The sequence below is a fragment of the Hemitrygon akajei genome, chromosome 9, assembly GCF_048418815.1.
Source record: "Hemitrygon akajei chromosome 9, sHemAka1.3, whole genome shotgun sequence".
Classification (NCBI taxonomy): domain Eukaryota; kingdom Metazoa; phylum Chordata; class Chondrichthyes; order Myliobatiformes; family Dasyatidae; genus Hemitrygon; species Hemitrygon akajei.
This window is the reverse complement of record NC_133132.1, coordinates 121,147,545-121,161,643: the sequence shown is the minus strand read 5'-3', so window position 1 is coordinate 121,161,643 and position 14,099 is coordinate 121,147,545. Positions and strand designations below refer to the sequence as shown.

The 14,099-nt window shown below is 40.5% G+C and overlaps 1 protein-coding gene across 4 annotated transcripts in view; it reads right to left on the bottom strand.

Moving 5' to 3' along the window:
* LOC140733501 (V-type proton ATPase subunit C 1-A-like) overlaps positions 1-14,099 on the bottom strand; it is a 76,451-nt gene that overhangs the window by 47,352 nt on the left and 15,000 nt on the right. For 3 of the 4 annotated variants that reach the window (XM_073056917.1, XM_073056919.1, XM_073056916.1), the window contains 3 exons: positions 12,185-12,276; positions 7,237-7,335; positions 7,071-7,139 (listed from right to left, as the gene is read on the bottom strand). In XM_073056917.1, the coding sequence (XP_072913018.1) occupies positions 7,071-7,139; positions 7,237-7,335; positions 12,185-12,276 (260 nt within the window). The remainder of the gene's footprint in view (positions 1-7,070; positions 7,140-7,236; positions 7,336-12,184; positions 12,277-14,099) is intronic. The other variant, XM_073056918.1, reaches the window with a different exon arrangement.

The window sequence follows — 14,099 nt, the reverse complement described above, 5'->3', positions numbered from 1 at the left end:
CCAGGTCATCTCTGCCTGAGAAAAGGTGCCAGTGATCCAAGAACCTGAAACCAGGCCCTTGCACCGGTTCCCCAAAGTTGCCGGAGGCAAGTGGCTAGGTGACTGCCAGGAGAGATGGAAATGCGAATAGACAGTTAGCGCAGAGCACCCCTGTGGCCATTCCCCTCAAAAGTATAGTACTTTGGCTACTGTTGTGAGGGATGACCTCCCAAGGAAATGCCACAGAGTCCTAGTTACTAGCACTGAGCATAGGTCCGTGGTCCACAAGGGAAAGAGGGAGAAGAAGGGAGTAGTAGTGATAGGAGACTCAATAATCAGGGGGACAGACAGGAAATTCTGTGTACGTGAATGGGACACCCAGATGGTATGTTGCCTCCCAGGTGCCAGGGTCAGGGACATCTCGAATCATGTCTACAACATTTTGGAGAGGGAGGGAGAGCACCCAGATGTTCTGGTACATATTGGTACCAATGATATAGGAAGGAAAAACAAAGAGGTCTTGAAAAGAGAATTTAGAGAGCAAGGTAGAAAGCTGAGAAACAGGAGGAAGGCAGCAGAATGGAAATTATAGACCAGTTAGCCTGACTTCAGTGGTTGGGAAGATTTTGGAGTCAATTGTTAAGGATAAAGTTATGGAGCACATGGAGACACAAGACAAGCAAAGACAAAGTCAGCATGGTTTCTTTAAAGAAAAATCTTGCCTGATGAACTGCTGGAATCCTTTGAGGAGATTACACATAGGATCAATAAAAAAGGGATGCAGTGGATTTTGTATATTTGGATTTTCAGAAGGCCTTTGACAAGGTGCCACACATGAAGCTGTATACCAAGTTATGAGCCCATGGTATTACAGGAAAGTTACTGGCATGGTTAGACCATTGGCTGATTGGTAGGAGGCAGCGAGTGGGAATAAAAGTATCCTTTTCTGATTGGCTGCCTGTGACTAGTGGTGTTCCGTAGGGGTTGGGGTTGGGATCACTTCTTTTTATGCTGTACATCAATGATTTAGATGATGGAATAGATGGCTTTGTTGCCAAATTTGCAGATGATACAAAGATTGGTGGAGGGGCAGATAGTGTTGAGGAAACAGGTAAGATGCAGAAGGACTTAGATTAAGAGAATGGGCAGGAAAATGGCAAGTGAAATACAATGTCGAAAAATACATGGTCATGCACTTTAATAGCAGAAATAAATGTGCAAACTATTTTCTAAACGGGGAGAAAATCCAAAAATCTGTGATACAAGGGGACTTGGGTGTCCTTGTGTAGAACACCCTAAAGGTTGACTTGCAGATAGAGTCAGTGGTGAGGAAGGCAAATGCAATGTTGGCATTCATTTCAAGAGGTCTAGAACACAAGAGCAGGGATGTGATGCTGAGGCTTTATAAGGCAGTGGTGGGGTCTCACCTTCAGTATTGAGAAACAGTTTTGGGCTACTCAGTGTGCTGACATTGAAGAGGGTTCACAGGAGGTTCACAAAGATGATTCCAGGAATAAAAGGGTTATCATATGAGAAGCGTTTGACAGGTCTGGGTCCATACTTGCTGGAATTTAGAAGGATGAGGGGAGATCTCATTGAAACCTTTTGAAAGTTGAAAGGCAGCAACAGAGTAAATGTGGAAAGGATGTTTCTCATGGTGGGGGAATCTAGGACAAGAGGGCACAACATCAGGATAGAGGAGAGTTTATTTAGAACAGAGATGCAGAGAAATTTCTTTACCCAGAAAGTGGAGAATTTGTGGAATTTATTACCACATACAGCTGTGGATGCCAGGCCATTGGGTGTATTTAAGGCAGAGTTTGATAGGTTCTTGATTGGACATGGTTACAGGGAGAAGGCCAGGGAGTAGGGCTGAGGAGGTGGGAAAAGAATCCGCCACGATTGAATGGTGGAGCAGACTCAACAGGCCAAATGGCCTAATTTTGTTCCTATGTCTTTTGGTCTTCCTCAGCCACTCACTCATCTGTATTCTCATCCTATTCCCACTCTCACTCTTATGTGGCCCTAGAAGTAATCCAGATTACAACCTTGAAGGCCCTGTTTTTTTCCTAACTCCCTATCCTCAAAGTGTAGGACCTCTTCTCCCTTTCTTCCTATGTCATTGGTGTCAATATGCATCATGACCTCTAACTGCTCACCCTCCCTCTTGAGAATATTCTGTAGCCACTCTGAGACATTCTGAACTCTAGTATCTGGAAGGTAACACACAATCCTGGCATTTCTTTCATGGCCACAGAATCTCCAGTGTGCCTCCCTAACGATCAGATTTCCTATCGCTCTGCCTAACTTTACACTTCCCTACTGAGCACCAAAGTCGACCACAGTGGCACTGGATGTTCCTGATAGGTCATCTCCCCAGCAGTATCAAAAGGAGTTTACTTGTTGCTAAGAGTAATGTCTACAGGGGAGCCCTGCACTGACTGCTTACTCACTTTAGTTCCCCGATGGCCGTCTTCTATATGAAGCCTGCAATCTGGGCATGACCACCTCGTTAACAGATTCAACTATGAGGTTTTCAGCTGCTGGATGGTCCTGAGTACATAAGCTCCAGCTCCATTTCCTTAACTTGGTCAGTCAGCTGCTGAAGCTGCATGCATTTCCTGCAGATGTAGTCAGAGAAAATCCTATATCTTACAGGAAGAGCATTCCACTGTAACTACCATCCTGTTTCCACCTAATTAAGGACTAAGGATTTACAAACAAGAAAGTAAAAGTTAACATGTTCTAATCTCTCCAAAAACTTTTGAGTTTTGCACTCATTTAGGTCACTTACTCAGCCTCCACTTGGTGAATTTGTTATACCTTTGGCTCTAACTGCTCAAACTTAAGTTCTACAATCAAATAAATTATTCTAAATGACTCAGCATCCTTCGCCTCTGGCAGAGTGAAATACAAACTGCTGCTCTGCAGAGTGCACTTGTTCCATTTAGTTTAGACTGAAGTAATAATTAAGAAAAGACAGATTACTAGTAGTCAATGGTTAACAGTAGCTGAGTTTCAATTTATTGCCTTTAACCTCCCCTTTTCTGAGTTATATATACACCCAGTGGCCACTCTATTAGGTACGTCCTATACCTAATAAAGTGGCTACTGAGTGTATGTTCATGGTCTTCTGCTGCTGTAGCCCATCAATTTCAAGGTTTCAATGTATTGTGTGTGCAGAGTTGGTCTGTTGCACAACACTGTTGTAACACAGTTATCTGAGTTACTGTTGCCTTCCTGTCAGCTTGAATGAGACTGGCGAGTCTCCTCTGACCTTCATAATTAACAAAGTGTTTTCATTCACTGGATTGTTTTTTTGTTTTTCACTTCATTCTCTGTAAACTCTGGAGACTGTTGTGCATGAAAATCCCAGAGATCAACAGTATCCAAGATAGTCAAGTCACCAACAATCATTTCAAGGTCAAAGTCACCTAGATAATGTTTCTTCCTCATTCTGATGTTTAGTCTGAACAACTGAACCTCTTGACCATGCCTGTATGATGTTACACATTGAGTTGTTGCCACGATTGCCTGATTAAATATTTGCATCAGTGAGGTATATAAATAAGGAACCCCTGAGTGTATAAGAACATCATGGTGAGCAAGCAGAGCGAGCTGGTCCCAGTTATGTTGAAAAGACACAAGACTATTATAAAAATATACCTGCACATAGCCCAATGTTATTTTTACAATGGATAACAGAGGTCCTATTTTATCTTCCTCATTACTATCCATGAGTTCTCTCACCTCACAAAGTATTAACTGCAGTTGAATAAGTCTTAAAGTATCAGATATGGCACACAATGCTAATGGCAGACCTTGAATCACAAACAGCAGAAAATCTGCAGATGCTGGAAATCCAAGCAACACACACAATATGCTGGAGGAATTCAGCAGACCAGGCAGCATCTATGGAAAAGAGTACAGTCAATGTTTCAGACCAAGACCCTTCATCAGGACTGGAGAAAAGGAGATTAGGAGTCAGAGTAAGAAAGTGGGGGGGAAGGGGAGGAAGAAACACAAGGTGATAGGTGAAAGCAGGAGTGAGGATGGGTGAAGTAAAGAGCTGGGAAGTTGATAGGTGAAAGAGATATACAGCTAGAGAAGGCTGAATCTAATAGGACAGGACAGAAGGCCATCGAATAAAGAAGGGGAGGAGCACCAGAGGGAGGTGATGGGCAGGTAAGGAGATAGATGGGAGAGGGAAATGGGAATGGGAAATGATGAAGGAGAGGAAGGGAGGTATTACTGGAAGTTTGAGAAATCGATGTTCATGCCATCCAGTTGGAGGCTACCCAGACAGAATACAAGGTGTTGCTTCTCCACTTTCCATTCCCATTCTGACATGCACACCTACGCTCCATTTGCAGAAAAAGCGGGATCTCCCAGAGGCCACCAATCTAAATTCCACTTCCCATTCTGACATGTCAGTTCATGGCTTCCTCTATTGCCACAATGAGGCTACACTCAGGTTGGAGGAGCAACACCTTGTGTTCCATCCGGCTAGCCTCCAACCTGATGGCATGAACATCAATTTCTTGAACTTCTGGTAATGCTCACCACCACCCCCACCATTTCCCATTCCCATTTTCTTCTCTCACCTTATCTCCTTACCTGCCTATTACCTCACCCTGGTGCTCCTCCCCCCTTTTCTTTCTTCCACAGCCTTCTGTCCTCTCTTATCAGATTCCCCCTTCTCCAGCCATGTATCTCTTTCACCAAGCAACTTCCCAGCTCTTTACTTCACCCCTCCCCCCTTCCAGTTTCTTACTCTGATTCCTCATCTTTTTTTCTCCAGTCCTGATGAAGGGTCTCAGCCCGAAATATGGACTGTACGCTTTTCCATAGATACTTCCTGGCCCACTGAGTTCCTCCAGCATTTGTTGTGTGTTGGCAGACTTTTAATTTCTTGTTATTTGTTCAAGGTATATGGCCTTCATTGACTGAGCCAGCATTTAATTACCAATGCCTAATTGCTTTTGAGAAAGTAGGGATGAACCCATGCAGTACTTGAGGTGTTGGTATATCCACATGCTATGAAAGGAGGAGTTCAGGATTATGTTTGTTCGGGAGGTAGGGACTAATTACAGGTGACCCAATGTAACGAGGGAGGTTGTGTATCTAGAAAATGATCCACAACTTGACTTTCCATAACATGAAGCTGAATCATATGCAGATATGTCAGGAAATGCAATTAGATTAAATTGTTTGTTTACATTTTTTCCTCAAATTCTTTATTCTCCATCTCAAATTTTAAGTAGTAGTACGTGATTTCCATAAGGACAAGCATCTGTTGCCCAAATGGCTGTAATGTGGGTTCCCCTGTACTCCACCATAGTATCATAATAGCATCCACAAAATGCTGGAGGACCTCAGCAGGCTAGGCAGCATCTTTGGAAAAGTCAATGTTTTGTGCCGAGACCCCTCATCCAAACCTGATGAAGGGATTCACCCAAAACATCAACTCTTTACTCTTTTCCATAGATGCTGCCTGGCCTGCTGAGTTCCTCCAGCATTTTGTGTGTGTTGCTTGGATTTCCAGCATCTGCAGATTTTCTTGTGATCATAATAACATCAGCATTGCTGTGACTTGTAATTAACAGGAAGGCCTGAGCTCCATCAAAGCTCCATAACCATCTCTTTAAAATAAACAACTCTTTTAGTATACTTAGTGGGCTAAGCCCTCATGGAAAGATTCTGATCTCTCTCCAAGTATAATATCCAACATGTATATCTAATACCTAACTATAACAAGCCCAACTCCACCCCAACCAGCACTCTCACACAAGAGGCCAATCTTATCCTCTGATTACCAGCCTCCACCCATTGGCCTCTTCCCTCCTGATGTCAAGGAAGCAAGCTGTTGTTCTTTGCCTTAGAATATGCTACCACCTACTATTTGGCCAGCTCATGCATGAATGTGTGAAATACTAGACGTTAATGCAACCCTGGCATCACCTAGGACTTGATCCCCACATCCTCAATTTTACTGGGGTTTTTTAGCCATTTTTTGACCTCCTCATTAAGGACATAAAAATCCAAAGCCAAGTATGTAATTTCTATGCTGAATTATCAAATACAACTCCAATTCTAGCTCACGATTTGTACTAAATAATAATACAACAGGCCATTTGCTGTTCTGTTGCTCAATAGAAACTCATTCAAAAATATAATTACCCAAGAAAGCTTGGACCTGGGTTTGATTTTTCTTTGTAAATACAAGTTTGCACCATTTCCTTCCTTAATTCTCCATTATGAACTTCCCATTCTCCACCCTTACCACCAGAAATGCCTACCAGCTTAATTAGTGCTCCCTTACCATGATGGGATTTTTCCATAAACTATCTCTCCTCCACTGACTATATCATCAACCCTCCACAATCAACATCCCATTAATTCTTCCAAGCTTAGAGAAAACACACAAAGAGTCCTAGTCACCCACAGACCAACATATCACCCTAAATCTCCTTTAAATTCAGGTAGCTCAACCTGAAACACCCTCCAACTTGTCAATCATCCTTCAAACTCCTTCCAGGTCTCCTCTTGTGGCCCAATCTCAGCTTTGCCCTCCCTCATGATCGTATTCTTTCATATGTCAATTCTTTCAGAATCTTAGCCTCACTCTTCTCCACAATCCCACACTACTTTCACCCCCTCTCCCAAATCTCTAATCCTTTTTTCTCTAGATCTCCAGCCCTTCTCCACTATCAATATTCACTACAGCGCTTTCTCCCTGCACAATGTCTCTCCCTTTCTCCTCTGCATTTTCTAGCTACAGTCTAGTTCCATGGGTCTTAATTCTTGTCTCCTGCCAACCAAAATCAATTTAAGAGTCAAAACTTTTAAAATGAGCTCCCATATTAAGTTTCACATGATGTCTGAATAAAAAAAAAGTTCCATCACAATGCCACGTTACCACTCTCTCTCCACAAGTACCAGTGTCATAGCCTCACACAAGAACAGATGGGGCATCAACACTCATGTTGGCCTATGTTTTTACAATAATCATAAATTACTATTCAGTTGAAATAAAACTAAATTAAATGTAGTTTGATTAATAAACTTCCTTATGGTATAATTATCCTTACTTTGTAGATCGAGGCACCACCATGTCAGACAGGGACTCGTATGTCTTTTGCCAGGAAACATAATTGGACCTAATGGATATTGAAAACAATACAAACCATAATTGGTTATAAAAGAATTTTAATAGCACCATGAAATCTTAACTTCACTAACCATATGGAGACTTACTTTGGGACAAAAGCCAGAAGAGTTGTGAGATATTCTGAATCTAATACAAAGTCGTCTTTATTTACAATGTCTGCTAAGGTACGGGTCAAAAGACTACCCCTAGAAAAACACAGGAGAAAATACAGTAACAGGAAAATAGGTTTATTTAATTTAATCACATTGACATTATCTGTAACATTGCTTACTTTGGATAAACAAACTAGATTCCAGAGAATTTAACTTCAATCTCCTTCTTACTCTCGGTATCATGCTTTTAAATAGAATATCAACAGCCCATTTCACACATAACCATATTCTCTTTACTATTAGCTTTTCTTCATTCAGATATTAATTATCAGCCTACCTAGTTCTGCAGAAATTGACCACTTTTGCCCCCCTACATTGTTGTTGGAGGTAGGACACTTTGCCCTGTTCCCCCACCATCTAGTGAACTCTGGATTTTTGCATAATATTTTAACAGGTGGAAGAAATAATAAATATAGGAGAAATGAGGAAAAATGCAGCCACTAATACATTGGAAAAGTAAGCAAGTCTTTGTTTTAAACACTTAAATTGAGTACATCAAGGACATTGTTAACTCGCAACTGGTATCTTGCCCATTCAAAACATATTAGGTAAAGCAATAACTAATTTTACATTTAATAATATTCTCTTTAAAATATAACATACTATTCCTCTTTAATCATGAAAACCCATTCTTCAACACCAGACAAATTGTCATCTCCACTAAATCTATATATGGTGCATTATTGATGTCCCAGGTTTTGGTATACTTCTTTATATAATTATTAAATACAGTGAGAGATGTACTTTGTCTGAAAGTCTATTTTCTAACATTTCATATTACAGATCAGAGCTACAGTTGCGAGAAAAAGTTTGTGAACCCTTTGCAATTACCTGGTTTTCTGCATTAATTTCTCATAAAATGTGATCTGATCTTCATCTAAGTCAGAATAACAGACAAACACAATCTGCCTAAACTAATAACACACAAACAATTGTACTGTTCATGTGTTCATGGCTTTATTGAACACACTGCTTAATCATTCACAGTCCAGGCTGAAAAATCCAGCCATGTATTTAACCCTTGTGTTTATTAACTGATAGAACTTCCTTTAGCAGCAATAACCTCCACCAAACATTTCCTGTAGCTGCTGATCAGACTTCCACAATGGCGAGAAGAAATTTTAGACCATTCCTCTATACAAAACTTTTTCAGTTCATCAATATTTCTGGGAATCCTTGCATGAACATTCCTCTTCAGGTCATGCCACAGCAACTCAATTGGGTTAAGGTCTAGACTCTGAAAACACAAAACATTCCAGAACACAAACTTTCTTCTTTTTAAACCATTTTGTTGTTGATTTACTCTCGTCTTTCCGATCATTATAGACAATAGACAATAGGTGCAGAAGTAGACCATTCGGCCCTTCGAGCCTGCACCGCCATTTTGAGATCATGGCTGATCAATTACTATCAATACCCGGTTCCTGCCTTGCCCCCATATCCCTTGATTCCCCTATCCATAAGATACCTATCTACCTCCTTCTTGAAAGCATCCAGAGAATTGGCTTCCACTGCCTTCTGAGGCAGTGCATTCCACACCCCCACAACTCTCTGGGATAAGAAGTTTTTCCTTAACTCTGTCCTAAATGACCTACCCCTTATTCTCAAATCATGCCCTCTGGTACTGGACTCTCCCAGCATCTGGAACATATTTCCTGCCTCTATCTTGTCCAATCCCTTAATAATATTATATGTTTCAATCAGATCCCCTCTCAATCTCCTTAATTCCAGCGTGTACAAGTCCAGTCTCTCTAACCTCTCTGTGTAAGACAGTCCAGACATCCCAGGAATTAACCTTGTGAATCTACACTGCACTTCCTCTACAGCCAGGATGTCCTTCCTTAACCCTGGAGACCAAAACTGTACACAATACTCCAGGTGTGGTCTCACCAGGGCTCTATACAAATGCAACAGGATTTCCTTGCTCTTGTACTCAATTCCCTTTGTAATAAAGGCCAACATTCCATTAGCCTTCTTCACTGCCTGCTGCACTTGCTCATTCACCTTCTGTGACTGATGAACAAGGACTCCTAGATCTCTTTGTATTTCTCCCTTACCTAACTCTACACCGTTCAGATAATAATCTGCCTTCCTGTTCTTACTCCCAAAGTGGATAACCTCACACTTATTCACATTAAACGTCATCTGCCAAGTATCTACCCACTCACCCAGCCTATCCAAGTCACCCTGAATTCTCCTAACATCCCCATCACATGTCACACTGCCACCCAGCTTAGTATCATCAGCAAATTTGCTGATATTATTCTCAATGCCTTCATCTAAATCATTGACATAAATTGTAAACAGCTGTGGTCCCAATACTGAGCCCTGTGGCACCCCACTAGTCACCACCTGCCATTCCGAGAAACACCCATTAACCGCTACCCTTTGCTTTCTATCTGCCAACCAGTTTTCTATCCATGCCAATGCCTTCCTCCCGATGCCCTGAGCTCTGATTTTACCCACCAATCTCCTATGTGGGACCTTATCAAATGCCTTCTGAAAATCGAGGTACACTACATCCACTGGATCTCCCCCGTCTAACTTACTGGTTACATCCTCAAAAAACTCCAACAGATTAGTCAAGCATGATTTACCCTTGGTAAATCCATGCTGGCTCGGCCCAATCCTATCACTGCTATCTAGATATGCCACTATTTCATCCTTAATAATGGACTCTAGCATCTTCCCCACCACCGATATCAGGCTGACAGGTCGATAGTTCTCTGTTTTCTCCCTCCCTCCTTTCTTAAAAAGTGGGATAACATTAGCCATTCTCCAATCCTCAGGAACTGATCCTGAATCTAAGGAACATTGGAAAATGATTACCAATGCATCCGCAAATTCCAGTGCCACCTCCTTTAGTACCCTAGGATGCAGACCATCTGGACCTGGGGATTTGTCAGCCTTCAGTCCCATCAGTCTTCTCATCACCGTTTCCTTCCGAATGTCAATCTGTTTCATTTCCTCTGTTACCCTATGTCCTTGGCCCATCCATACATCTGGGAGATTGCTTGTGTCTTCCTTGGTGAAAACAGATCTAAAGTACTCATTAAATTCTTCTGCCATTTCTCTGTTTCCCATAACAATTTCACCCAATTCATTCTTCAAGGGCCCAACATTGTCCTTAACTATCTTCTTTCTCTTCACATACCTAAAAAAGCTTTTGCTATCTTCCTTTATATTCCTGGCTACCTTGCATTTGTACCTCATTTTTTCTCCCAGTATTGCCTTTTTAGTTAAGTGCTGTTCCTTAAACTTGTTGCATCATCCAGCTTCTATTAAGCTTCAGGTAACAGACTGCTAAACTAACAATCTCCTGTATAATGTCTTGCTATAATTCTGAATTCATTGTTCCCTCAACGATTGCAAGCTGTCCAGGCCGAGGCAGCAAAGCAGCCCAAAACCATGATGCTCCTTCCGCTATGGTTCACAGCTGGGATGAGGTTTTGGTGTTGATGTGCAGAGCCCTTTTTTTCTCTAAACATAGCAGTGGCACTTCTGTCAAAAAGTTCAACTTTTGTCTCATCTGTCCACAGAATATAGTTTCAGAAGTACTGTGGAACATTTCAGTGGTCTTTTTGCAAATTTGAGATGTGCAGCATTTTTTTTTGGAGAACAGTGGTTTCCTCCATGGTACCCTTCCATGAACACCATTCTTGTTTAGTGTTTTTCTTATAGTGGACACACAAACAGAGATTTTGCCAAGTTCTAGCAATTTCTGCAGGTCTTTTGCTGTTACCCTGGGGTTGTTTTTCACTTCCTTCAGCATTGCACGTTATGCTCTTAGTGTGATCTTTGCAGGATGTCCACTCCTAGGGAGAGTAGCAACAGTACTGAGTTTCCTCCATTTGTAGACAATTTCTCTTACAGGGACTGTTGAACACACAGGTATTTAGAAATGCTTTTGTAGCCTCTTCCAGCTTCGTGCATCTCTATAATTCTTCTAAGGTCCTCTGACAGTTGGGGGGATCGAGGCAAGGTGCATATAAACAGATCTTTCTTGAGAAGAGCAGGCTTTATCAGTAACATGACCTTGTATATCTTTTTTATAGGTCAGGGTACCTCTACAACACACAACTCCAATCTTATCTCATTGACTGGAACACCTGACTCCAATAGTTTTTGTAGAAGGCATTATCCCAGAGGTACACATACTGTTTTGAACCTAGACTGTGATTGTTTAAATAGCATACTCAGTATTGACGAGAAGTAGTATAATTGTTTGTGTGTTATTAGTTTAGATGGACTGCGTATCTATTATTGTGACTTAAATGAAGATCAGACCATATTTTATGAGTAACCAGTTAATTGCAGAGAGTTCACAAACTTTTTCTTTCAACTGGTTATTGATGTCCCAGTTTTGGTATTTTATACAACACACACACACACACATTATATGAAATATATAATGTATATATTATATATACACACATAATTTATAATAAGTATATTATATCATACATAATATAATATATTATAATTCAGATTAAAATGCTGCAGCTTTGACTGAAAACCATCAATAATTTGTTTTTGGAAACAACATTCATAGAATTTCTTGAAATATAATTCACCTAAATTAAGAACTTTATAGCATATGCAAGATTAATTTTGTACCTTAGTGGGAAGAAGGAGATTGCAGAGTTTTGATTTGCTCATATGTTATACATTCTGCACCTTTTCTTTCCAGCTTTAGGTAATGAAGTAATTTGGCAAACTGCCTGTATCCATACTTAAGAATAAAACTTGTGCAGTGCATTGTTTCTCCCAGTCTCAAGAATTTATAATAATAGAAATTACATTTGTACTTTTGTTTTGCCCTAGATTTATACTTTTGCCCTAGACACATAGATTTATTAAGAAATTACATCAGTTTACATACACTGCTTTTCTTTCCAGATTTTGCAGGTTTCCTTTTGTGTTGTTATACATCATTGCACGAGACTTTAAGTCAGTATCAATCTGTGAAATTTGCTGAAAATAAGAAATATAATGGATGGTTATTTTTTAAAATCAATTATGCAATTAAATTTAACTATATTAGATTATACAAGAAACAGATGGTAAACCAATATGTGGTAATCCTGGACTGGCCTCTACAGCCACCTGAGAACCACCAAAAGACAACCCTTTAGGAGAACATCCTACTCGACTCAAGTGATCGCTCTATATGAAAAACATCATTACACCTCATGACACTGTAATGAAGCAACTCAGATCTGTTCTGATATCTTTTACTTGGGCATAATCCATGTCCATTGAATTGAAGCAAAATAGGGAATAATTCTGACAGAAACTTAGTGATTGTGACGGTGTATGAATATGGTGGATGAAATTCATGATTGTTTAATGTAATTTCCTGTACATGAGAATAAGGAGAACAAAATCAATGTTACTTCAGATCCAATGAAGCACAAGAAACTCCACAAAAAAAGAACATAATAATACAAAAAAAACTATACACACACAATAAATATAAATACATTAGATAGCTTGTATACATAGACTGATTATATGTCCATGACATGATGCTAGGATGTACCTAAGGTGACTGATGGGAAATAATAAAGTAGTGGTGAAGTTAGTGGGTGTGGGTGTTGATCAGTCTTCCTGCTTGGGGAAAGTAACTGTTTTTGAGTCTGATGGCCCTGGTGTGGTTGCTACATAGCCTCCTCCCTGATGGGAGTGGGACAAAGTTATGAGCAAAGTGTGTGGGATTCTTCATTATGTTACTGGCCCTTTTCAGGCACCATTATATATATATCCTTGAATGTGAGTAGGCTGCTGCCAGTGTTGCATTGGGTAGTTTTGACTACCTATTATAGAGCTGTACTGTCCACCACAGTGTAGTTTCCGTACTAGGCAGTGAAGCAGCTTGTTGGGATGCTCTCACTGCATATCTGTAGAATGATATGAATATGGATGTGCAAAGTCCAGCTCTCTTTAGTTTCCTTAGAAAGAAGAGGTGTTGGTAAGCTTTCTTGACTGTACATAATGTATTCTGGGACCATGATAGGTGGAGGCATTCTCAGGAGTTTAATTGGTAATGGTGTTAATGGTTGGTAGCAATAGAGCAGTTTAGCTCATTTTCCAGCCAACATAGCCTCTCATCAACTATTTTGATTCTAGCTAGCAAATAATTAAAATGATTTCTATTGGCCAACATGGGAGATCATATTATGGTGAAAACTAGAGACAGAATGGTACGTATTTTTAATTCTGATATGAGCATCATATGCGTTTGTGTCATAAGAACAATTCTTTGACTAAAAATCTTTGGCCTTCTGCCATCCTTTTATAATCACTTTAACTAACAATTATTTAGCTCTAGTTTAGCTACATCTACAGCACTGTGGAATTAGAAGGAGGAATACCTAGGTACCAGTGGTTAAATTGACATAAACATCAAAACATAAACATCAAAAATATTGTCCATTTTAAAGTACAGCTTCTTAATACATTACAGCAGGGTTTCTCAACTGGGGTCCCGCGAATCCCTAGTTTTTTTTAAACTTTGCGCAATGTGGGGTTCTAGTGCTTGCAGTCGTGGGCAGTGACTGAGCAGCCTCATTAGCAATCTCAGCCCAGTTTGGTAGTGTGGAGTAGGACCATGTTTATTTGGTTGAATCCATTCTCAGTTTTTGACGTGAGACAGGGGAGGCCATTGAGAATTGTTGAGTACTGTATTGCATGGAGGGAAGAATGGTAAGCTGATAATTGGTGAGTTCTGTATTGCACTGAGAGGACAGTAGGCTGATAACAGTGAGTGCTTATTGCACTGAGGGGAGGACAGTAGG